This window comes from Canis lupus, chromosome 13 (assembly GCF_011100685.1).
Source record: "Canis lupus familiaris isolate Mischka breed German Shepherd chromosome 13, alternate assembly UU_Cfam_GSD_1.0, whole genome shotgun sequence".
NCBI lineage: Eukaryota > Metazoa > Chordata > Mammalia > Carnivora > Canidae > Canis > Canis lupus.
The window spans coordinates 35,382,268-35,409,846 of record NC_049234.1 but is presented as its reverse complement, the minus strand read 5'-3'; the positions used below and the strand labels follow the sequence as shown (position 1 = coordinate 35,409,846).

The window sequence follows — 27,579 nt, the reverse complement described above, 5'->3', positions numbered from 1 at the left end:
AGTGACCTTTCCCTTGATAACCACAGTGCCGTTGTCACACCCAGGAAATCGAATGTTGGTGCCATGATGTCATCTAATACACTTCCATATTTACCAAATAATGATTTGTTGAAGATCTTTTTTTCCTGATTGATAAAGAATGCATACTTTTTTTTTTTTTAAGATTTTATTTATTTATTTGACAGAGTGAGCACAAGCGGGGGAGGTGGGGCAGAGGGAAAAGCAGGCTCACTACTGAGCAGGGAGACCGATGCAGAGCTCCATCCCAGGACCCTGAGATCATGACCTGAGCTGAAGGCAGACGCTCAACTGACTGAGCCACCCAGGTGCCCCAAAGAATGCATAGTTTAATCTACAACACCTCCTTCTTCCAGCATAGCTTGTTTGAATATGTTTTCTGTGTTTTGCTTCACTGACAAGAGCTTGGAATAGATCTTCCTGCTTTCCTGGTGGCCTCTCCATATGGGACCACCTTGAGCAAGGGCCCAGTGAAGGGTTCTTTCCATCCCCTCCATAGGGGGTTGGTGTGATAGGAAGGGCCAGATCTGAACATGAGCCTTGGCCTTGGTCAGGTCAGTTGTCTGTTCCTTTCTGGATCTTGGGTTTCCAAGGTAAAAAACAAAACAAAAAGAAAACAGAAAACAACATTGCTGACTTGATTGTTTCTAAGGCTCCTTTTAAATTCTGACTTTTTTTTTTTTTTTTTTTTTTTTGGCTAAAATCACTGAAATTTTATTGTCAGAGCTTGAGAGGTGACTCAGGTCATCTTTGCTGTGCTGTGCAGCCCCAACAGCTGCTCACTATTGGAACACCTGTACTGAGCAAGAGCCCATCATTTCACAGGACTCTAGTGATTTTGACATTTCACTATATATATGTATGTATTTTTTTTTCCTGCTGGATGTGATGTATCCATGATGTTGATCCTTATGTCTCCTTTTCAGGGGCCCCAGGATGGAAACCATCTGGGAGATGCCAAGTCTGTGTGTTTGGGGGGTGGGGGTGGAGCTGGCTCAGGTAATCCCAGTGGCTAAGGGCTTTATTTCTTCTGTTGCTGTTGTGGCTGCTTATTCTTGGAGACATTATGGACTGTGAAGTCCACCATGCAGTTGTATCCAAATTCTTACCTGGATATTGGCTTTACAAGATACCTGTTGAAGGTAATGTAGCCCTAGCATCAAAGGTCTCTACCTTTGAGTGGATATTTTTATTATGGTTTCGGGAGTCCTAAGCCAGGATGCCTTCCAAGGACTCCTTTGGAAGTGTCTGCATCACCACCTTCTTGATGTCATCAGAATTGGCCACCTCTAGACAGTAGGTTATATACATGACATACATGTTTGGCATGGGGACAAAGAAGGCCTTGCCAGTATGCACCTATTCAGGTCAGGAATGACCTTTCCACTTGACTACTGGCCTTGATAGTGCCAGTGGATGCAGGCACGATGTTCTGAGCAAGGCCATGAAGCTACACTTTGTCAAAGGGGTCACCCAGTCCTTTGGGAAGCAGTGTTCGTATACCCTGGTCATGAGTCTCTCCACCATGCCATAATTGTCATGGGTAATCTTGGCTAGAGGGGCTTGGGTGGAAGGTAGTTAGTGGTAGATTAGGCATTGCTGATAATCTTGAGGGGGGTTGCATGCTTCTTGTGACTTTCAAGGAGGGAAGAGAAGAGATGGTTCTACTCTTGAGGTGAGTCTCGTACTTTTCAAGATAGCTGTATAGACTCCACAATATATTTAGCATTAGCATCACTCCATTTGATGTTGATGCTAGTGGGTTCCTGTTTCTGGGAGATAGATACAGGGTTATCCTTTGATCACAAATTTTCTGTTTGCAACCTGGATGAATCTTTTAGATTTGTGATGGGTGGAATCATACTGCAGGGGGCAGACCATGCAGTTGTTAAATGAAAAGATCAGTGAAAAGGTCAATGCAGAGATCAATGATGGACACTGTGTCCACTCTTCCAGAGTTCAAAGCAACCCTGGATAGAACAGGTGTCTAACACATCCCAATCCATGTACTCTGACCTTCATCGTCAGGTCTTAGAGATGTGGCTGGCATGATAGCAAACAAGTGTAGCTTTCTACTAAGCAGAGTGGATCAATGAGCATCTACTATGAACCTTCCATATGCACAGACATCCTTAAGTCTTTTGTCAAAACATGGAAGTGAAAACTAGGGAAGAACAAGTCAAATATACTCCATGGTTTAATGACTGGAACATAAGTTTTGGATTTAAATACAGCTGGCATTTTAACTTCTGGGCACATTAAATCATTCTGTTTAAGTTTCCTTACCTATAAAAAAGTGGGTAATAGTTACATTGTTTTAAAAGCCTCATTCAGGGAAACACATGGATACTGAGAGGCCTCCCCCCACCCCCCCCATTTGCTGGTATGCTTAAAGCTCCTCCAAATAAGAACCTGGCTACTTAATCCTCATTAACAAAAAAGTATCCTTCCTTCTCTGTGAATTAAGCCTTTCTGATTCTTGTACCTCTCTTGAGTAAACCATAATTGCATTCCAACCATTTGAGTAAATGAACTCCACGTTTTCATCCTTGGTTAACAGACCTCACGGCCCCTTGTCTATTAGAGCAGCAGCATACAGTGGAACTGGAGGGATTGTGATTCCACTCTCTAAGGCTAAAATGCTATTAAGGACTTAATGAAGGTGCAGCAGTGTGAGGGAGGATGCCAGGGCTAATGAGATCAAAGACAGACTTGTCACAGATTTAACATTGGATGAGATCTCACCGTGCATTTGATTTGGGGCCAGGATTCTAAGATGTGGATTTGAGCTCTTTCTTTCTTCCACACTGATGTACTCCGCTTTCCATGAGTACCAGGTGCCAGGGTCTAATGTTGGAATGCTGTGAGTCCTGTCTCTGTGGACCCCCAATGGAGGTGAGAACAGGCCCAGTCCAAAGCACCAAGTTGTGTCCTGTGGAAGGGGGCACAGGATGCTGCATGCCTCCAAGGAGGGGAGTGGTGCCTGCCTTTCCCCTGACTCTGAAGGTGGAGACTGGCCACGTGAATCTGACAGAGTTGAGCATATACTGGCACATTTTGTTTCCTCCCAAGATTGCTTTGTGCCCCTCCCTCTCTCCTTAGTGTTTTTGCTTGACCCTACCCAAGGCCACTATCATACCTGGTGATGGGTGTTTTTGAATGAGGGTGGCTGCCCCTCTCTTGAATCAGTTGCTATGTGTTCTGCTGCTGCTGCTGCTGCTGCTTTTTTTTTTTTTTTTTTTTTTTGGTAGTCTGCTCTCCTAGCAGTGTGCATGATAAGCCAGGGTCACATGTCTGTCCACTCACATCCTATGTTTGTTGATTATTCATTGGAGATGTTCTCCATATGCACTATTGTCAACCCAGACATGAATAAGACCTAACCTATTCATACCAGAAGAAGATACACATCTATCAGAATATTCATAATTTAGAAAAACTGATAACATCTAATGTTGGCAAGGATGTGGAGCAACTAGAACTCTCATATGCTGTTAGTGGGGATGTAAGACGGTAAACCCAATTTGGAAAACTACAGATCTTATTAAATGAACTACACATCTGCCATAATGACCCAAAAATTTCACACCTAAGTATTTATCCGAAAGAAATGGAAACATGTATCAACAAAAAACTTGCATAATAATTTTTTAGAAGATTTTATTTATTTACTCATGAGAGACACACAGAGAGAGGGGCAGAGACACAGGCAAAGGGATAAGCAGGCTCCATGCAGGGAGCCCGACGTGGGCTCGATCCCTGGTCTCCAGGATCATACCCTGGGCTGAAGATGGCGCTAAACCGCTGAACCACCAGGGCTGCCCCAAGAATTTTTTTTTTTAATGCAGCTTGATTTCTGTTATCCTCAAATTGGGAACAACTCACATGCCTATGAATTGGAGAATGGATAAACAGGGGATCCCTGGGTGGCGCAGCGGTTTGGCGCCTGCCTTTGGCCCAGGGCACGATCCCGGAGATCCGGGATCAAATCCCACATCGGGTTCCCAGTGCATGGAGCCTGCTTCTCCCTCTGCCTGTGTCTCTGCCTCTCTCTCTCTGTGACTATCATAAATAAATAAAAACAAAAAAATTAAGAGAATGGATAAACAGATTGTGCTATACTTATACAATTGGAATACTACTGAGGAATGAAAAAGTATATCTGCAGCTGTCAAAATATGTATCCATTATACACAATAACATAGGTAAATATTGGAGACATGTTGCACAAGGGAAGCCAGCTATAAAAGAGAACATACCATATGATTCTATTTATGCGAAATCCAAGGGAAGGCAAATCTAATCTGTGGTAAACATTTTCAGAAGAGTGGTTGCTCATGAGAGTGTCTGTCTTGGATTAGAAGGGGGTACAAGGGAGCTTCTCTGGCTGGTGGAGGTGTTGTGTGTCTTTATTAGGTTGACAGTTACATGGGGAATATGTTTATCAAAACTTGTATACTTGGCTGTACCTTTTCACTGTATATAAAGTTCACCTCACACCAAAAAGAAAATATTAACAAATACCAGACTCCAGTTGGTAGATTTGCTCTTTGTAATAGTATGTATTAGCAATTATGACACTGCTTTCTGTATATTTTATGTGTGAGCAATTAAGTAAATACATTGAGACCTCCATTAAGTAAATACATGGGACCTCCATTTCTCACAATTAAAGAAGGTTGCTACACATGTGGAAAGGGAGGAAATTTAAATGAATTTTGCGTAAGTTTGGAACTTGAGATTTCACTATGAACTCCCAGTGTGTGGTATATTCCTGTATCATTGTCCGTATATACACCTGTGTCTACATAAAAATTGAAGCAGAAATAAGTGTCAACGTGTGTGTGTGTGTGCGCGCGCACACGCATACATAGGCACAGGCATATGCACACACCTCAGGTTTATTCACTGAAAAAGCCTCGAAGCAAGAGCATCTTAGTTGCAGTGAGCGCATCTAGCACCCATTTCTTGTTATCATTCCCCACAAAAATGATCCAGTCTTCTTCAGAGAAATGGCTGATTTCTAGGGCAGGGAAAATATAAGATGATCCTAGAATATCCTGTTGTTCCATAAAGTAAGGGATTGCTTAAAGATCAATGAGAGCATGTCACAGGATAGAGCAGCTAGATCGAACAGATGCCAGATCTGGGACAATCTGTGTGTCAGCATGAGTAATGATAGTAACAGATTATAACCCATTGAATAAAAACAAGAAGCCATTTATCCATGTGGATATTAACCAAATAAATGGGGAAGAAAAACCTCTTACAGTAGATTGGCATCTAATAAATGTGAAATGAATGATGATATTAGAAGTCTATCAGTGGATGCTGTGCTAGTGGGTGGAAATTTAATGAGGAATAGGCATTTACCAATTCTCAAAGCATCTCCACACAAATTACTTATTGATTACAAGGGAAAATATAGGAACTAAAGAGAGGAGAAAACTTGCAGACGTTATCTTATCATACTTATCTATATATTTATATGAAATGGAGAATTATAAAACAATGGGATAAAATGTGAACAATTTTTGAATTAGGTAACAGGGAGGGTTTTTTTACTTTCAACTTTTCTGTCAATTTGAGATAATATTGCAGTTAAAAGTTTAAAAGAGGGATCCCTGGGTGGCGCAGCGGTTTGGCGCCTGCCTTTGCCCAGGGCGCGATCCTGGAGACCCGGGATCGAATCCCACGTCGGGCTCCCGGTGCATGGAGCCTGCTTCTCCCTCTGCCTGTGTCTCTGCCTCTCTTTCTCTCTCTCTGTGACTATCATAAATAAATAAAAATTTAAAAAAAAAAGTTTAAAAGATACTCTTTAAAGTAGAAGAAAATAGAATTATATTTTATGTTTGTCCTTCTCCGATTGACTTAATTCACTCAGCATAATACCCTCCAGTTTAGAGTGTGGGGAGTGTTTCCAACTATGACTCAGGAATTCTGAAAAAAAAGTGCAAGAGACATATAAGATTGATGCATTAAGTAGAAGAATAGTAACTATTTCTGCAAGGCAAATAAACAGTGCCAAAGATGGTGTCCAACTGTGAAAAATATTTGAAACTTCTATCACAGGCAAGAAGTAATCCCCTTAATGTATAAAACCTAGAAGTCTGGAAGAAAAAGAACTGATAGGTCAATTGCAAAAAAAAAAAAAAAAAAAAAAAGGTGAAATGATATGCATGTAAACTTCCCCAAAAAAGATGTGAAAATGGCTGCTTTTCTTGTACCCCAAATCAGATTTCTGACTTGGTCTTTTAACAGTCCTGGGACATACCCCCCTCCACGTGAACCTGGTGTCCCAGCCCTTCTCGGCCACCAACGGACTGCTGTACCTCTTGAGTATGAGCCATTATGATGGCTGATGTTGCTTAAACCCATTCCTGCATTATTGTGGATGTACTATTTAATTTGTAGTCACTTGGCATCTTTAAGGCATAATTAACACTGAAGACAGACTTTGGCTGAAACTGCTAATTAACTGGAAAGTAATGGTATGGCTCTCATTTGTATGTTTCATTGACCTTAAGTAAACCATAGAGCTGGTCTCTTGGGAATGAACCCCAGCTGGGACCTCTGGTCCTGAATGTTTGACTTATTAAGTGGATCATATCACAGCTATTAATCTTGTGTCCTATCACAGAAATAGAGCAGAAGGAAATCTGTGGTGACAGATCCAATTAGGGTCTTTAAAAATTAGAGATCTATATCTTAGGATACTGTACAAGGGTGATGGTTTCTCTCTGGCAAGAGCCTTATTTAGATTAGAAATCATGAAACATTAGTAATACAGAATGAATAATAAGAGTTCATTTATGAAGTGGTAAGAACCTTAGGTGTTACCTGGCACAACTCTGATTTTACGGATGAGGATATGGGGAACTGGAGGACGGATACGACTTTTCCAAGATCATGTGAAGTTTTAATTGTGGTAAATCAAACTCCATTTTATGATTTTTGCTGTAAAACCTGGGAATCCTGAAGAAGCACATTTGTACTGAGACAGAAGCAGTCCCACATCAGTGTGGTCCACACTGTTACTTGGAGTCTTTTGTTTTAATGTTTGCAAGTGATTGTGTGTCTATAAATGGTCAGAAATCAACTTTGAGTGTAAATTGCTTTCTGTAAAATGCAGCCACACTAACTACAGTTTGAAGAGTTTGGACACATGAATATCATGTAACCACCATCACCACCACCACCACCACCACCACGATATAAAATATACTCATTACCCGCCCCCAGAGTTTCCCTTACCCCCTGTTACAGTCAATCCTTTCTTGCCCCCAACCCCAGGCGACTACTGATCTGCTCTTTCTCACTCAAGACTAACTTTTTCCAGCATCTCCTATACATGCAAGCATACTGTATAGTGCACTACCTCTTTCACTCTGAATAATGTTTTTGAGATTATTCCACGTTATGTGTATCAGTAGTTTGCTCCATTTTGTTGCTGAGTAGCATTCCATTTTATGGATGTACTGTGATGAATCTAGTCACCCACCTCTTCTTGGACATTGAGGTTATTTCCATTTTGGGATTATTATGAATAAAATTTCCACGGACATCTACATACATGCCTTTGTGTGCATATGTGTTTTTATTTTTCTTGGTAGGAATTTTATTGCTGAATAATATGTTAATTATTTAAATTTTCTTAAAGACTAGTTGTTTCCTAAAGTGATTGTAATATTTCATATTACTACCAGCAATTTCTGAGAGTTCTAATAGATTTCCTTAGAATTTTTTTTGTACATAATTGTGTTATCTGTGAGCAGACAGTTTTACTTCCTTTCTGGCATATATTTCTTGAATTTCTTTTTCTTACCTTATTGAACTTGCTAGGATTTCAGGTACATTGTTGATGGTAGTAGTGATAGCTATGCCCTTGCCTTAATCCAGATTAAAATCTGAACACTTAGTTTACCATGAGATGTGGTATTAAACTTCACAGCGTTGGGTGTCTGGGTAGCTCAGTGGTTGAGCTTCTGCCTTTGTCTCAGGTCATGATCCCAGGGTCCTGGGATTGAGTCCCGCATTAGATTCACTGTGACGAGCCTGCTTTTCTCTCTGTCTCTCTCTGTGAGTCTCTCATGATTAAATGAATAAAATCTTTAAAAAACCCTGCAAAATGTTTTCATGGGTACTTTATAGATTGAGGGTATTCTTTTCTATGCCTGCTTTGTGGAGATTAAAAAAAAAAAACCCTTAAGTTGGTTTGAATTTTGTCAACTGTGTTTTCTGATGCTATCGAGATGATCATATGGCTTTTCTTTTTTGTCTGGTAATGTGGTGAATGACATTAACTGATTTTCTGATGTCATACCAGTCTTATAGTATTGAGATAAACTTACTTGGTTATGATGTATTTTTCTTCCTATCTATTACTGGATTTAGGATTTTTACATCTAAATCTATGAGGGATATAGGTCTGTGGTTTTCTTTCCATGTAAACCCTGTATTACTTTAGTATTTGGGTAAGACTGCCCTCATAAAAAGAATGGGGACATTTCTTCTATTTTCTGAAGGTGTTTGAATAAAACTGTATTATCTCTAACCTAAGGTTTTGATAGAATTCAGTGGGGAAACCACTTGGGGTTTAGCTTCTTTTAGGAAGGCTGTTTTCAGTTGTGAATCCAGTGTCCTTAGTTGACAGGAGGCTCTTAGCTTTTCTTTTTTTTTTTTTCCTGGTTCCGTTTGGTAATGTGTTTATTTAAGTTGAATCTATTGGCACTAAATTGTTTGCACTATTTTATTATCCTTTTAATGTGTGTAAGATCTCTCCTGACATTCATTTTCATTTTTGATACTGTTGTTCTCCTCCTCCTCCTCCTTTCTCCTCTTCCTCTTCCTCCTCTTCCCCTCCCCCATTTTTGATACTGGTAATTAGTTGTTTCCTCTTCTTCTTCCTCCTCCTCCTCCTCTTTCTTCTTCACCAGCCTGACAGAGGATTGTCACATTTATTGATATTTTCAAGAACTAGACTTCATTTTTCTCTATTTTCAATTTAATAATTGCTTAATTCTGCTTTTCCTGCTGAGATGTTGTTGCTTATACAACTCCTGGCCTTCCAGGTCTAGTAGTCTTCTGTATCTCCATATATCCTAGGACACCTCTCTGTAACATACAACAGTTTATCTAAAGATGTCTCTGGGCTTATGTCTTTAACTAGACTTGAGTCTGTGTAGGTGGCATCATGTCTTGTGCCATCATCCTATGCATATAATAGACATTTGTTTAGGGTTTGAGTGAGTATATGAATGAATGAATGCTCTTCTGAATGGTTTGCAAAAATGGCAAGAGAGTGGGCTGTGCAGCCTTGTGGTTCTGCATTGAAATCTTGGTTGCGCTGCTTCCTGGGTATATGGCCTGGGTCAGCCATAATAGCTCTTAGCCTTGTTTAAGAAAACAGGACTTTCCTTGTAGGATTCTTAAGAATGTTAGAATCAGTGTGTATAGATTATTTTATCATAGTATTTTGTACCTAGTAGGGGCTCAATAAAACATATTGAAAGACCTTTTATAGCCTCTGAAAGACCTTTTATTTTAGCTCAAATAATAAGTAGTATGCCTGGAAGTTTTTTTTTTTTTTTCTTTTCTTTAGTTTCTTGCCCATTACTGATTTCTGTTATGTCTTTTCCAAGTAAGGACCTCAGCATACTCTGAGAAGGGAAAGTCTCATGGTAGAAGTAGCACATTGCTTCTCAGTATATTGTAATTGAAAAAAGTTAAGGCATCCTGTGTCTTTTACCTTACCAACTCACTTTCTGTTTTTATTAAAATTTTCTAATCTTATAGGGCCAACAAAAGTTTTTCTTTTTTTTTTTAATGAAAGAAGAAAGGCAATAATACTGAATAATTTCACATTTTTTTTGAAACCTACCATTTATATTTAAAATTTAAATTCAATTAATTAACATATAGTATACTATGAGTTTCAGAGGTAGAGGGTCAGGGATTCATCAGTCTTATATAATGCCCAGGGCTCATCATATCACATGCCCTCCTTAATGCCCATCACCCAGTTACCCCATCCTCCACCCTGTCTACTCCAGGGACCCTCAGTGTATTTCCTATGATTAAGAGTCTTTTATGGTTTGTCGCCCTCTCTGATTTCATCTTGTTTTATTTTTTGTTCCCTTCCCCTATGATCTTCTGTTTTGTCCTCTTAAATTCCACATATGAATGAGATCATAATTGTCTTTCTCTGATTGACTTATTTCGCTTAGCATAATTCCCTCTAGGTCCACTCATGTCATTGCAAATGGCAAGATTTCTTTTTTTTCAATGTCTGAGTAGTAGTCCAGTTCTCACAAAAATCTTTAATTTGCTTTGATTTTTATAAATTATTTCCCCATAATCATATTTTCCATGATTCTTTACAGAGCCAAAGACCTAGCCAATTCCAAGAAAATAGTAACACAGACTATTTCTTCTTTGTCATATAGTACTTGATTGTTATGTAACCCTGTGAATTTTTTGCTGCATTCCTAGGTGATTTCTATTACATCATTCCCTGGAGGTGATTTTTAAATTTACCTTAATATACAAAGTCTGGGGGCATCTGGGTGGCTCAGTTTGTTCAGCATCTGCCTTCAGCTCAGGTCATGATCCCCGGGTCCTGGGATTGAGCCCCGTGTTGGCTCCCTGCTCATCGGGGAGCCTGTTTCTCCCTCTGCCCCTCACCCTGCTCCTGCTCTCTCTTGCTCACTCTCTGTCTCTCAAATAAATTAATCTTTAAAAATTAAAAAAAAAAAAAAACACCTCGTGTGTCATTTGTGCAACTTCACAGATTTGGGCATTTCAAGGCCATTATTCAGAATATTCCTCCCTGACCACATGCCTGCAGTTTGAGAAAACTGCCATGTGTGTGTTGGTTGTTGGGTTGGCTTTGTTTACCAGTTACTTAATTCAGATACTCATTCACTCAGTGTTTACTGAGCTTTCTGAGATCAGGGACTATACTTTATTTATCTTGTTTTAAGCATGAAGCCTGGCATCCAGAAAGTACCCAGAAGTGCTTGAAAAAAATAGACCAAACAAATAAAAGTCAGTTGTATTCAGAAGGTTGTTACAGAAAGGCTTATTGGGGGGTACCTGGGTGGCTCATTCAGTTAAGTGTCTGCTTCGTCTCAGATCATGATCTCAGGGTCCTGGGATCGAACCCCATGGTGGACTCCCTGCTCAGTGGGGAGTCTGTTCCTCCCTCTCCCTCTCCTTCTGCCCCTCCCCCTGACTTGCTCTTTCATTTGCTTGTCCTCTCAAATAAATAAAGTTAAAGAAAGGCTTGTATGTGGGGGATCTTGTCATTTGCTGCTGATGAGGGATTTTTTAAAAAGTATAAGAAATATTCACAAGAAATCAGCAATCCTTTTGAGATGACAGGGCAGTGCCTTATGCTATGGGAAAAGCATTTGGGATTTTGGTGAGTGTAAAATATCGTCTTTGGGTGTTAAAAAATATTCTGTATTTCCCTGAGCCCTTTTATTTTATTTTTTTATAATAAATTTATTTTTTATTGGTGTTCAACTTGCCAACATACAGAATAACACCCAGTGCTCATCCCGTCAAGTACCCCGCTCAGTGCCCGTCACCCATTCACCCCCACCCCCCGCCCTCCTCCCCTTCCACCACCCCTAGTTCGTTTCCCAGAGTTAGGAGTCTTTATGTTCTGTCTCTCTTTCTGATATTTCCCACACACCTCTTCTCCCTTCCCTTATATTCCCTTTCACTATTATTTATATTCCCCAAATGAATGAGAACATATAATGTTTGTCCTTCTCCGATTGACTTATTTCACTCAGCATAATACCCTCCAGTTCCATCCACGTTGAAGCAAATGGGGGGTATTTGTCGTTTCTAATGGCTGAGGAATATTCCATTGTATACAGAGACCACAGCTTCTCTATCCATTCATCTTTCGATGGACACCGAGGCTCCTCCCACAGTTTGGCTGTTGTGGACATTGCTGCTATAAACATTGGGGTGCAGGTGTCCTGGCATTTCATTGCATCTGCATCTTTGGAGTAAATCCCCAGCAGTGCAATTGCTGGGTCGTAGGGCATGTCTATTTTTAACTCTTTGAGGAACCTCCACACAGTTTTCCAGATTGGCTGCACCAGTTCACATTCCCACCAACAGTGCAAGAGGGTTCCCCTTTCTCCACATCCTCTCCAACATTTGTGGTTTCCTGCCTTGTTAATTTTCCCCATTCTCACTGGTGTGAGGTGGGATCTCATTGTGGTTTTGATTTGTATTTCCCTGATGGCCAGTGATGCAGAGCATTTTCTCATGTGCATGTTGGCCATGTCTATGTCTTCCTCTGTGAGATTTCTGTTCATGTCTTTTGCCCATTTCATGATTGGATTGTTTGTTTCTTTGGTGTTGAGTTTAATAAGTTCTTTATAGATCTTGGAAACTAGCCCTTTATCTGATACGTCATTTGCAAATATCTTCTCCCATTCTGTAGGTTGTCTTTGAGTTTTGTTGACTGTATCCTTTGCTGTGCAAAAGCTTCTTATCTTGATGAAGTCCCAATAGTTCATTTTTGCTTTTGTTTTTTTTGCCTTCGTGGATGTATCTTGCAAGAAGTTACTGTGGCTGAGGTCAAAAAGGGTGTTGTCCTGAGCCCTTTTAAAGTGAGAAGTGTAGAAGTCCTCTTGGATAAGGCATGCCTTTATCTGGGTCATGAGGGAAGATAACATTTATGTAGGTGGAGAGAATCAGTGAGAGCATCCCTGGTAATACAAAAGTTGGAGGGAAGTTGTAAACCTATAGGTGTGGATGATACCCTGAAGAAGGGTGGGAAGTGAGCTTTTAAAATGGCATGAAAAGGGCAGCCCTGGGTGGCTCATCGGTTTAGTGCTGCCTTCAGCCCAGGCTGTGATCCTGGGGACCTGGGATTGAGTCCCACGTCAGGCTCCCTGTATGGAGCCTGCTTCTCCCTCTGCCTGTGTCTCTGCCTCTGTCTCTCTCTCTCTCTGTGTCTCTAATGAGTAAATAAAATAAATTAAAATAAAATAAATTGGCATGAAAGGCTCAAAGAGACATCTCTTCAAGGCTGACAATAAGTGGCCAGTAAGCACTTTGAAAGATGCTCAGTATCATTAGTCATTAGGAAAATGCAACTCAAAATCAAAAAGAGATGGCATTTTACACCCATTAGGAGGACCATTATAAAAAACAAACCAGCCTACAAAACAGAAAATAACAGATGTTGACAAGGATGTGGAGAAATTAGATCCCGTATGCACTGTTGATGGGAATGTAAAATTATCCAGGAACTGTGGAAAATGGGATGGTGATTCCTCAAACAATTAAATACATATAAATAAATGAATACCCAAAGGATTGAAAGCATCATCTCAGGCCTGATATCTGTACACCCATGTTCATGGCAGCATTATTCACAATATCTGAAAGGTAGGAGAAACCCAGGTGTCCATCAACAGATACCTGGGATGAACAAAATGTGGCCTCTGCATGCAGTGGAGTATTATACAGCTTTAAAATGGAAGTTACAACATGTATGACCCTTGAAGACATGCAGCTGAGTGAAATAAACTAGTTATGAAAGGACAAAAGCTAGGGGTCTTTTTACATGAGGTTCCAAGAGTCCTCAAATTCATAGAGACAGAACAAGCATGGTGGTATCAAGAGTTGGGGGAGGTTGGGGGGGATTAAGTGTTTAATGGGGACATAGTTTCAGTTCACGAAAATGAAAAAAGTTCTGGATATGGACAGACGGTGGTGATAGTTGCACAACTGTGCAGATGTACATCATGCCATGGAACCGTAACTTAAAAATGGTTGAGATGATAAATTTTATTATATATATCTTATGATAAAAAATGGGGGGAGGGTAAAAAAATAGCACTGAAATGCATTTCCCATTTCTTCCCATTTTAAGCCATGTTGCCTCAGGGTATCAGATGGTGAGGTTACAGAGGGAGAAAGGGATTTGTTTAATGAATGTCTACCTGTTCTTTGGCTACATTTTCTCAATGAATCTGCGCTGAAGTCTACCAAGCTAGGTATTCACTATTGTCCCCATGTCACAGTGGAGAAGCAGGCTGAGAATGGAGGGAACACGTGCCCAGGGTCTCCTGGAACCAGGGGGTCACACTTAGCTTCACTGACCCCCAGACCTGTTCTCTGCCCACTGCACGGTGGAGTCTCTCCACTCTGGCCTTCACACAGGACAGTCCTCGTCCTCCTTCAGATGCCCTTCCTATGACAACATGCACATATATAGGTTGTGTTCTTCATTTTAAAAAAGACTGTAGCTGTGGCTGCCTCTGCACTGGAAGAAAGACATAGGGCAATGAAAGATGCGGATCGAAGGCTAAACACTGTGTCTTGCCAGGAAGGGTTACCGACAGGACTCTTGAACATAGAGAGGAAGGCAGGTAGCTCCTCCGGTCCTTTTGGAAGCCTGGCTTCATTTTGCTCTGAGCAGGCGGCAGGATACCTGGGCCCCACCAGGTGCACGTGGCTGTGAAGCCCTGGGTGGCGATTGCCTGAGCCACACCTGTTTGCGCTCAGGGTGCTCTGACTTCCACGAGTGTCATCCATAATCAGCTGAAGGCCAGACACGAGCACTTGCTCAGACCTGTTTACCCATAGCTGGGCTGCAGCAGTGCGAGCTCTGGCCCTTCTTCCTGAAGTCTGCCTTCCTTGGATTTTCCTAACACCGGCCTTTTGTCTCTTGTTGCTGGTGCTTTTAAAGGTGTCGTATCTGTGACACATACCCTAATGCAGATCATTAAGATCTACTCCCGTTTTCTTCCTACAGTTTATCAGCAAGCTTTTCTTCGTAAGGAACCACATAGTAAATATTCCAGTTTTGCTGGCCATAAATGGTCGGTGTCATATGTTCTTTGTTTTCTGTTGTTGTTTTACAACCTTTTAAGACTGTAGAAACTGTTCTCGGGGCTGTAGTTTGCTGATGCCTGTGTTAGAACTTTACTGTGGAAGGTTGAGTCACTCTAGTGAGGAACTGAGCTGGGTTTGAGATTTCTTGTTGCTATAGTTACTTGGGTGCACCACAGGCTGCAAAATTCCTCTGGTGTTGTCTTGTGTGGGGGGAGGAAATAGGGGCTGCTGAGTGCCAGGAGCTTTTCCCAGAACTCTCATCCACCATCCTCAGCCCTCTATGCATGCCACCACCATGGGTGGGGTCTTTCCACACCTTTGTTCCTTCCCCACTGGTGCTGGTGCCAGGAGCAGATGGGGCTTCTCTGCTGTCCTGGTCCTGTACTGTGCATCTGGGTCTCATGTGTTGGGCTCCCTGGGCATCCCTGCTCCTCCCCCACATAGCAGCCCATCTCTGCCTAGTATCTGGTGTGCCTTGTGGATAAGTGGGTTTCCAGCTCTGCTCACTGGTGGGACATCTCTAACATCGCCGGTGCAGGATTCTGGCTCAGGACTAGCTTTTGCCTTTCTCCTCACTAAAATGGATATTTATCCCTGCCTTTGTGCCCTTGACATTGTTTGCCCCTCCTCCAGCAGCTTAGGGTTTTGCTTCAGAGGAGAAAGAAAGGTGTGGATGAGGATGAGAGGGGAGTGTGAGGTTGGGCCTGGGGTTTTGGTTTCTTACCTTTCCTTCATTGGCTACTGAGGAAAGCTCTTCCTCCGGGCCTGTGCTACTAAGGAAGACTCCCTCTGTTCTGCTGCACCGTGGCCAGTCCTTTGTGTGTTTACCCTGGGAGGTCCATGGTGAAGAGCCTGGAGGGGGTGGGAACTACCTTCTGGTCTGGGTTTCCAGGGGAGGTCTCCACTATTATTAGAGCCCCTACTCAGCCTTTAGCAGTTGATTAAGGTTGAGCTGATTCCTTCCTACTGATTTGTATGATGGCTGGCTCTACACGTGCTGAGAAGATGTCCCTACCCTTACCTTCTGGAAGGGCCTTGTACCTCCTTGGCCTTCTGGCTCTATGGTTTTCCTGGGTTCAAGGAAGTGTCATGAGTTTATAGCCCATCTGCTATACTGACTGTTGGCCTGGGAGCCATACTCTACCTTCCTGATAGAAGTGCCACCTCTCCCCACCTTCCTCATCTGTATGTTTAAGTGATGCTGATTGAAATGTGTTTTTGTCTCTAAAATGCTCTGTGAACCACAGGATAATTTTGGAATCTTTTCCCATTTGTGTATCTGGGCTGGAAATTGTTAGTGCAGACAGAGGACGTCACAGGAAAGATGGTGCAGGTGCCAGGTATTGGAGTTGCCCAGGTGGGGTTATCTTCAGCCTTACCTAAGTGAAGTCTGCCTTCTGGAAGAATGCTGATCAACTTAGGGATTGTTAACCTATCATTTTTACATCATTTTAGACCCTGGAAGCTATCCTGAACTTCAAATACTCCGGAGGTCCAGGCCACGTTGAAGGATATTACAGAAACCTCTCCCTGGGGCTGCATGTGGAAGCTGAGCCATCTGTATTCTTCACTCGAGTCAGTACTCTGCCGGCAACCAGGTAAATGAGTCTCTGCCCTGTGATGGCCTTTCTCTAGGGTGTGGCAGCACTGCACTGGGAATTCTGACTTCATCTTGGTCCCACCTCTAGTCAAATCCAAACCATTGTGCCAAGTTGCTTAGCCTCGCTGGGATTTAGGTTGTGTAACAGAAAAGCAGTCATTGTACAGAAATGCTTTTTTTTTTTTTTTTTTTTTCCAGTTAGTTGTGAGTGGATGGGCTTTATACCTTACAAGATGGCATAATAATGATGCTTACATTGCAACATGCTTGTTTGTGGGCATCATTGTACAGGACACGTTTCCCACTCATTGCTCTGAGCCTGGTCCTGGCCTTAGTCTGGTTCAGCTCTCCTGTTAGTAGGGGGCTCAGCAGATAGCCGCATGTCTTGGGCACTCCTGGAGGAGTCCTACCTCTTTTTCTATGTCATTGCTGGCATCCCAGTAAAACTGTGTGCAGAGCCACGCTGTCCAGCATCTGGGCACCTCTGTTCACAGAGCCCCCAGCCATCGGGAGCACTGACCTGTTTCTGCCCAGGGAGACCTTCTTGCACAGAAGTTTTCTCTCCTATTTATCTCTCCAGGCCTGATCTTCCTTCAGGGGGAAAGAAATGAGACAGTGTGTCTACTTCAAACCCAAAAGCGACCAGAGGTCCTAGAGGTATTCTTCTCTAAAGTGGGAGAATGACATTTCCCATCTCAAACTTTGACTTAGCGTGAACTGGGAGTGGTGGGGTCTGAAAGTGGTGGATGGTGTTTCTACCAACTGGAGTCACTGTGCTGCTCAGATTCCTGCCCTGGTGGCCAGCAGCCTGTGGAAAGCAGGTGCTGATTACCATTGAGTACTTGCATATTTTCATGTCTGGTGGTGCCTTACGTACTGGTGCAGGATCCAGTGGGATAGTGGTGGTATTCTTAGAGTTAAGGTGGCACTGGTGGCAAGCACCTCTGTGGCCTCGAGCTGGGGAAAGAGCGTCACATTTAGCATCACCCTCCCCCCACCAGTGGGTTCTATCCTCCACAGGGTAAAATAGACGAGTGTTGTTGCCCATGTTAACGTTGATATAAAACTCCCTTTAAAGTGATACAGCCCCAAATAATGAGTGTAGTTTTAGTTTATAGAAAAGACTATTCTTCTTCCCAGCCACTGGAGAATGGCTTCACAAGAATTAATGGCTTAGCTTGGGCTTTTTAGCATCACATTTCATCATCTGTCACTTTTTCAGTCTGTGGAGTAATAGTCTTTCTTGCCAAGGCTTGCCTCTGTTTTGAATTTGTTGTATAAAGCATCAAAGCGCTTGGCCCTGGGGGAACTGTGGCCAGGACTGCTGCCAGACGCTGTTCGCTGTTGAGTGTTTCAGGCCCTTCCTGTGCATTAGGGCTGCTCCATGATGTACCTGCCGTGTTCCCTTCTCATCCCTTCATCGCCTGCTGCCACTGCTCATATAAATAGTTCTTGGAAGTAGCACAGGTTGTCACCGAGTTGGATTTTTCACCCCCTCTTGATATCTAGCTTGCATGTCATGGCACCTGCTGCTCTAAATGACAGTCTAAGATGAGAAAAATGCCACCATGTGGAATGGAGCAAACACACACTTGGGAGAGTTGGTGGTTGGCACAAGTGCTGTTTGGCTCCCACATTCCCCGCCCGTTGACCCTACTCTCTTTTCTGTTGGCCTGTGTGTTCTTTTAACTGCTCTTGGGATTTAGAGTGGATTTCTTCTGATCCTCCCTTTCCATGCCTGCTAGGTCTAAGCCTCCCCAGATCTGTGGATTGAACCTCTGTAGTGTCTTCCTATTCCCTCTGCACTCCAGTGCACCATCTTGGTTACTTTCCTTGGGACTCTAGGAATAGTTGCCTGAGTGGTTCCCCTGCTTCCAGTTTTGCTCCTACATCATCCTGTAAATACAAATGTCCCCACGTTACTGTCTGGCTTAAAGACTTACCCAGTACTCAGGAAGTAAAGTTGGAAGTCCCTACTATGATATTCAGTATACTTACAAATTTGGCCCAGACCTTTCTCTTTAGCTCCCAGTTCTCCACACATCACATGGAGATTTTCACTGGGTATGTCAAGACAGTTTCCTGCAATATGCATGTACATACATCTTTTTCTAAAACTTCTCAGACTGTCATTCCTTTACTTAACCTTTTGAAAAATGTTTGTTGGCTATTGATGATCTCTATCACCTTTTCTGTAAAATTTTCCTGAGCATGACTAGAGAGAATGGGTTGATACTTCTATGGGTCTCTGTACTTTTAATAAAGTACTTTCCAGACTGTAAACCTTTAAGCCAGCACCTTCAATGTTTCATTTATTCCTAAAATCAATACCTCCAACATTTCACGTGCTATATAAAGCATTCAGTGGGGTAAGAGATGGATAGAGCATAGTTCTTATGTTTCATCAGCCTGGTAAAAGCTCATCAGGCAGAAATAATACCAAATGGAAACATGGGTCTATATTAAGGAATGTCGAATCCCAGAAATAGAAATAGCAAGTGAATAAATATAAAAGATTGTTCCCCTTGCTCCTTAATTTCTTTAAAAGACTATTGACTATTTAAGGGAAAAAGCATTTAATTTTGTCGTGCACATCATACACTGAAGTAAAATATACAACAGGAAATAGTGCAGAGAAACTAGAGGGAAACAGAGGAGGAGGAATGATAGGTCTTACATTTATGTGTTACCACATTCTAACTTCAGCCATTTCATAAGTTAAAGGTGCATATTGTAAACCCTTTAGCAACCACTTAAAGTATGGATAATAAACCAGAAGAGAGAAAATGGGTTACTAAAAAATACAAAATGGGAGGAAGAGGTGGCAAGAAGGGTGGAAAGAACTAGAAACATACAGTCAAATAGGAAACAAAGAGCAACATGATAGGGATCCCTGGGTGGCGCAGCGGTTTGGCGCCTGCCTTTGGCCCAGGGTGTGATCCTGGAGACCTGGGATCGAATCCCACGTCAGGCTCCCGGTACATGGAGCCTGCTTCTCCCTCTGCCTGTGTCTCTGCCTCTCTCTCTCTCTCTCTCTTTCTGTGACTATCATAAATAAATAAAAATTAAAAAAAAAAGAGCAACATGATAGACTTAAATCCAGTATACCAAGAATTACATTAAATGTAAATGGATAAAAGACTATATTTAAAAGTGGAAGTTGTCAGACTGTATTTAAAAAAAAACTAGAGTCAACTACATGTTTTCTATCAGAAACTCACTATCATTTACAGATGAAAAGCACAAAGATGGGGGAAGATATGCCATGCAAACAGAAAATTGATGTGAATGTATTAATATCAAACAAGTAGACTTTGAGGAGAAAAAGAGATAGGATAATTTTTATTGATAGAATGTTCAAGTCCTCCAGAGTACATAACAATCCTAAATGCAAATATACTTAATGTCAGGAATAAATGGAAGATGACACAATTATAGTTGAATATTTTGACACTTGTATCTCAGTATATGATAGAACAAGCTAGACAGAAAATTAATACAAATATAGGAAACATGATCAGTTGTAGTAAATAATTCCAGCTACCTGATATTTATAGGACACTAAATATTTATGTTAGAAAAATTGAAATTGAGGAAGACACAAAGGGATGGAAAAATATTCCATGTTCATGCATTGGAAGAATACATATTTTGATGTCTATGTTACTCAGGACAATCTACACATTCACTGCAATCCTGATCAAAACACCATCAACATTTTTCACAGAGCTGGAACAAATAATCCTAAAATTTGTATGGAACTGGAAAAGACCTCGAACAGCCAGATGGATGTTGAAAAAGGAAACCAAAGCTGGTGGCATCACAATCCCTGACTTCAAGCTATATTATAAAGCTCTGATCATCAAGACAGTATGATCCAGGCACAAAAACAGATGCATAGATCAGTGGAACAGAATAGAAAACCCAGAAATGGACCCTCAACTCTATGGTCAATTAATCTTCGAAAAAGCAGAAAAAAGGGATCCCTGGGTGGCACAGCGGTTTGGTGCCTGCCTTTGGCCCAGGGCGCGATCCTGGAGACCCGGGATCGAATCCCACATCAGGCTCCCGGTACATGGAGCCTGCTTCTCCCTCTGCCTATGTCTCTGCTTCTCTCTCTCTCTCTCTCTCTCTCTCTCTCTCTCTCTCTCTATGTGTGTGTGTGTGTGTGTGTGTGACTATCATAAATAAATAAAAATTTAAAAAAAAAAAAAAAAAGAAAAAGCAGAAAAGAATATACAATGGAAAAAGACAGCCTCTTCAATAAATGGTGCTGGGAAAATTGGACAGCCACATGCAGAAGAATGAAACAGGACCATTCTCTTACATCATACACGCTGATAAACTCAAAATGGATGAAAGACCTAAATGTGAGACAGGAATCCATCAAAATCCTAGAGGAGAACAGCAGAAGCTGCAGCAACTTCTTATTAGATATGTCTCCAAAGGCAAGGGAAACAAAAGCAAAATGAACTATTGGGACTTCATCAAGATAAAAAGCTTCTGCAAAGCAAAGGAAGCAATCAACAAAACTAAAAGACAACCTGTGGAATGGGAGAAGATATTTGCAAATGACAGATCAGATAAAGGGCTAATATCCAAGATCTTTAAAGAACTTATCAAGCTCAACACCCCAAAAAACCCCAAAGAATCCCATCAAGAAATGGGCAGAAAACATGAATGGACATTCCTCCAAAGAAGATGTACAAATGGCCAACAGACACATGAAAAAATGCTCAGTATCACTTGACATCAGGGAAATATAAATCAAAACTGCACTGAGATACCACCTCACACCAGTCAGAATGGCTAAAATTAGTAAGACAGGAAACAACAAATAGTGGCGAGGATGTGGACAAGGGGAACCCTTTTTCATTGTTGGTGGAAATGCAAACTGGTACAGCCAGTCTGGAAAACAGTATGGCGGTTCTTCAAAAAGTTAAAAATAGAGCGACCCTACAATCCAACAATTGCACTACTAGGTGTTTATCCCAAAGATACAAATGTAATGATCCAAAGGGGCACTTGCAATCATAGTAGCAGTGTCCACAATAGCCAAACTTGAAAGGAGCTGAGATGTCCATCAACAGATGAATGGATAAAAAAGATGTGGTCTATATATGCAAAGAACATTACTCAGCCATCAGAAAGGCTGAATACTTACGATTTACATCAAAATGGATGGAACTGGAGGGTGTTATGCTGAGTGAAATAAGTCAGAGCATGACAATTACCATGTGGTTTCAATCATGTGGAATGTAAGAAACAGTGCAGAGGATCATAAGAAAAGGGAGGGAAAACTGGGAAGAAATAAGAGAGACAAAACCAGGAGAGACTCTTAACTCTGGAATACAAACTGAGGGTTGCTGGAGGGGTGGTGGGTGGAGGGATGGGGTAATTGGATGATGGGCATTAAGGAGGACGGACGTCTGATGTGGTGAGCATTGGATGTTACATGCAACTACATCTGAGACTAATGATGTACTATATGTTGGCTAATTGAATTTTTTAAAAAAAGGAAAGAAAAAAGTTAAAATGAGGATTGTTATAGAGAGCAAATGTTTCAACCACACATCTTTGTACATTTTAGATATTAAGCACTCAAGACTTGACTCTGGGTTTATAATTTGCTCTGACCATTAAACTATATTTTTTCTTTTGTTTCCATAAAAAAAAGTTTGGTTCTAAAAAATAGTAAAGAGTAGTTATCAATGAAATAGAAAATGAAAAAAAATAAAGTCAATGCAACCAAAAGTTGATTATTTGGAAAGATTAATAAAATTAATAAACCATAGCCAGAATAATCAAAAGAGAAAGCACCAATTCCTAATACTGTGAATGAATCATTGCAGATTCTACACATACTAATAAAAGAATAATAAGTATTTTATGATAAATCATATTCCAATAAATTTTACAAATCAAAAATGTTTTGAAAGACAAAAATTACTACAATTGACATGAGAAGAAATAGTCCCTGAGATAGCCACATACCAGTTAGAGTTTAAATTCTTAACTAAAGCTAACATAAGGCTCAGATGGTTTCACTATGAAATACATCAAGCTTTTATTAAAAAAACATTTTATTTATTTATTCATGAGAGAGAGAGGCAGAGATACAGGCAGAGGGAGAAGCAGCCTCCCCACAGGGAACCTGATGTGGGAATTGATCCTGCACCCCAGGATCATGCCCTGAGCTGAAGGCAGATGGTCAACCACTGACCACCCAGACATCCCTACGTCAAGCATTTAAGAAAGAAATAATACTACTTCTACAAAACTTCTTCTAGAAGTAGACAATGGAGGGAATACTTCACATTCTCATTTTATGACACTGTCTTCACCGTGATGCCAAATCCACAGAGACATTATGAGAGAGTAAGTATTGTGACAGTGTCCTCATATGCATAATTGTAAAAATTCAGAACCAAATATTAATGAATCACCTCCAGCAATATCAAAGAACACAAGATGAACAGTTTGGGTTTCATCCAGCAACAAAAGGTGGCTTTACCATTGAAAAATCAGCCCATTAAGTTATATACTGATAGAATAAAGGAGAAAAATGAGACGTCAGTTGAACAACAACAACAAAACCATATAACAAAATTCAACACTTATGATAGAAAGTGTCCATAAACAAGGTTTGTAGAACTTCTGGCAACCTGGTCTAGGCCATCTAAAAACCCCTCAAATTATATAGTTAACATTGTACTTAATTGTGAAAGACTGAGCACTTTTCCTCTATGATCAGGATCAGTTGGGGTGAGTATGTTTGCTTTTGCCAATGTATTCATTACTTTTCTACCAGTCCTACCTAATCAGAGCAGTGAGATGACAAAATAATTAAGGCAATACAAATTGGAAGTGAAATAGTTATTTTTCACGTGTTTGCATGATACATGTGATCACATAAATATTCTAAGAGATTACCACACAAAGATATTATAAGCACTAATAAGTCAAGTTAGTAAGATTGTGGGATGATACCATATTCAGGAATCAGTTGTAGTTTTATATACTAGCAATTAATTTGAAATGAAATTTTGAAAATGTAATAAAAAATATAACATTTAAGGGTAAATCTTTTTAAATATGGTCTCTACCTTGTAAATGATAAAGCACAGGTCAGGGAAATTAGCACTTAAATAATTAGGGAGGTATACCATGTTTGTTGATTGGAAGAATCAATTATTACTAAGATACCAGTTTTCCCAAATTGGATTATAAATTCAGTGTAATTCCAATGAAAATCCCAGGGATTTTGTTTTGTTTGTTTGTTTGTTTTAGTGCAGCTGACAAGTTTTTTAAAGAAATTACTTCAAGATGAAACTGGCTTTTGCCAATGGACCAGACATGTGTCTTGACAAAAAAATAAGTTGGAGGGTGTAGGGTACGATTTTAAGACTTAATATAATGTTACAGTAATTAAGAAAGTATTATCGTTATAAAGGTAGACAAAGGGATTGATGGATCATAATAGTCCAGAAATAGGCTTTCTCATATATGACCAATTGATTTTTTTTAAAGATTTATTTATTTGAGAGAGAGAGAGAGAGAGCACAGCGGGGAGGGGCAGAGGGAGAGGGAGAAGCTTAAGTGGACTCCACACTAAGCTTAGAGCTTGTCGTGGGCCTCGATCTCATGACCCTGAGATCAGACCTGAGCCAAAAGCAAGATTCAGACACTTAACCAACTGTGTCACACAGGTGCCCCTGACCAACTGATTTTTAAGAAGGCATGAAAAGAACTTGATGTGGAATGAAAAGGTTTTTCAAGAAATGGTGCTGGAAGAACTGGATACATATGTGGGGGGAAAAATAGCTTTCACCTGTAGATCACATCACATACAAAAATTCATTTGAGATGGTTTCTAGACCTAAATGAAAAAAAACTATAACCCTTTTCAAAGAAAAAGTAACAAAGTATCTTTGTAACTTTGGTGCAAAGATTTCTCAGATGGGATCAGAAACTAGTAACCATAAAACAAAGTTGATAAAATGGATTTTGTTAAAATTAAAAACTTCACCTCCTCAAAAGGCAAGCTGCATGCTGGGAGAAAATGTGTGCTACATATTTGTGCCACAGAAGTCTTGTATCTGACATACATCGTGAAGTATTTAAAAATAGACACTGAGACCATCAAAAAATGGGCAGAAGATTTGAGCAGATATTCACAAAGGAAGATATACAGATGGCTCATACTTACCTGAAGGTACTCAACATCACTCATCATCAGGAAGTACAAATTATAACCACAGTTAGATGCCACTGTCTACTCTCTAATGACAGACTGACCATTCCAAACGCTGGTAAGAACGTGAAACAGCTGGAGGCTCCGTAAATTACTTCTGGGAGTATAACATGGCACCACCACTTCACACATTGGTCAGGCAATTCCTCATGGAGTGTGGCACCTACCTACCCAAAGACCTAGCAGGTACTTGCTCAAGAGAAATAGACATTTATATTCACAAAAGGATTCCTACAAGAATTTTCATAACTGCTTTCTTTGTAATAACCCCAAACTGGAGACAACACCAAATGCCTGTCGGCAGTGGAATGGATAAACGATCTGTGACATATCCATGCAGAGGAATAGTCTTCAAATAAAATAAGCTACTGGGATGTGCAACAACATGGAATAATCTCAAAATCATGATGCTAATCTCTGTATGACTCCATTTATACCAGTTTCTAGAACAGGAAAACTCATTGTCTGGAAAAAGAAGTCTGAACCGTGGTTGGCCATAGGTTGAGGTGGCCCAGGGCAGGAATTGACTTGTGGGGATCAGGTTGCTGACTGTCCCACTTTGCCTGGGACTTCCCAGGTCTTAGCTCTGAGATACTCTTGCCCTCGGAGAACTGGCAGTGCTGAGCAAACTTCAGCAGGTTGTCACCCTAGAAGGAAGAGTGTCTTTTTGAGCTGATGAAATGTTGTGTATCTTGATGCAGGTGAGGGTTACAGGATTGTAGGCAAACATAAAGCTCATTATTTCATTGTATCTAAATTATACCTTGACTTTAAAATTTTGTTGCTCATGTGTAAAAGATACATATATAGGAACGCCTGAGTAGCTCAGCAGTTGAGTGTCTGCCTTAGGCTCAGGGCATGATCTCGGAGTCCCAGGATTGAGTACCACAGTGGGCTCCCTGCATGGAGCCTGCTTCTCCCTCTGCCTGTGTTTCTGCCTCTTCCTGTGTGTCTCTCATGAATAAATAAAATCTTTAAAAAGTGTGTGTGTGTGTGTGTATGTGTATACACACATAAATACTGGAGAAGCCTGGGAAGGTGGCATAAGAAATGAACCAGTGTCCTAATTCTTGAAGAATTAGGGTTTTACCACCTATTACCCACCCATTCCCTGGGAGGAGTAGGGGAGTGTTGCCAACATGGGGCTTCTGTTTCCTTGGCCAGATTTTGTGCTCTGTGCAGTCCTGAGCCAGGTTTTTAATCATGGACCTCAAGGCTCGGCACCTGTGGCCCATGGCCACATGAAACTAAAGAAATGTTTGAATGAGTATAGGAAGTCCTTGACTTAACGATGACTTGACTTAGGATTTCTTAACCTTAAAATGGTGTGCAAGTGATCCGAATTCAGTAGAAACCATTCTTGAAACTTGGAATTTGGATGCTTTCCAGGGCCAGTGATGTGTGGATACTTGCTTGTCATTCTGGGCAGAGGCAGGGAGCTGTGGCCCTCAGTCAGCCAGTGAACTCCACGAGTGTCGACAGCTGGCAGACTGGCAGCCGTTCTGCACACACACGGCCCTTCTGTTTCACTTTTTAGCACAGAGTTCAATAAATTACATGAGATACCATAAAATAGGCATTGCCAGATGTTTTTGCCCAACTGTAGACTAATGTAAGTGTTCTGAATGCATTTAAGGTAGGCCAGACCTAGTGTGACATTTGGTAGGCTAGTGCATTCAACACGTTTCAACTTAGGATATTTTCAACTTATGGGTTTATCGAGACATAACCTCATCGAAACAAGAAGAAGATCAAGATCCATAGTGTAAAATACCAAGACTACATTTATTCAGATGTCTCTTGTGTTAAAGGCATGACTTTAAAAAAAATTATTTAGGCTCTATTTTCCTTAGAGACCCATATAAATCGCATGGCCTAGAATATAGCAGAATTATCATGCATTTAATTTGGGCATTCAATTTTTGCACTTTATTGAAGTTGACGTGACACAGTGTATTGTGAATTCATTATTTTCCATCTTGCTCACAGATGAAGATTTTTCTGTTAGCATCATGTCATTTTAGAGTCAGGCATCCCCAGAGATGTCCTATTTCCACACATTTGCATTATAAACGAGGTCCAGAGACGTTATGTGATTTGCCTGGGTCCTCACAGCTTGCTGGTGACAGACTGGCATCCATGTATCATGGCTTCAAGGCCTCTGCAGCACAGCCAGCTGGATGACCTGCTGTATGTGGGGCCTGTGTGGAGATTCAAGCTGATATTGGTGCACAAAGAAGCCACATAGACATCAAAAGATAACTGTTGCTGGCATAAATGGAACCTCCTCTACTCTGAAACCAAAATACAAATGGATATTCCATCGTTTTGCTCCTTGGGATGGTTTGTGTATCTGTTCCTCTAATGAATATTGATAATTTATGAAGTTTTTCTCACTGGTAGTTTTTAAGTGAGAGTGTTTTAAAACGGAGAAAAAGGGGGAAGGGAAATCCTATTTATTCAGGGCCTACTGTATTCTCGGGAGTGTCCTGGGTCTGTTGGGCTCGGTGTCCCTTTAAACTCCAGAGAACCCTTTGAAGTGGGCATTGCTGTCTGAGGATGTCGCTGTAACCTGAGCTGCAGGTCCGCGAGTGGAGGAGATATGGTGTGCATTAGAACGTTCTTGGCACCCAAACCCAGGCTTTCTGCCAGCTGTCCTCTGAACGGGGAGTGCTCGGTTCCTTATTCTGCCCCTTACCCCTGCCACATCTTTGGAGGACCTGGCTCCCCCAGGTCCACCTTCCTGCCGCTGACTGGGGTGCTCAGCGTGGTCCTGCTCACCTCACTGGGCTGTTACTAGAAGCAGGTTATGCCATGGAGGAGGCAGGTGCGTTCT

The 27,579-nt window shown here is 41.2% G+C and overlaps 1 protein-coding gene across 1 annotated transcript in view; it reads left to right on the top strand.

Annotated features, from left to right (window-relative positions):
• Window positions 1-27,579, top strand: part of TRAPPC9 (trafficking protein particle complex 9) — a 544,705-nt gene that overhangs the window by 328,437 nt on the left and 188,689 nt on the right. The window contains 1 exon segment of the mRNA XM_038555604.1: window positions 16,345-16,487. Coding sequence (XP_038411532.1) covers window positions 16,345-16,487 — 143 coding nt within the window.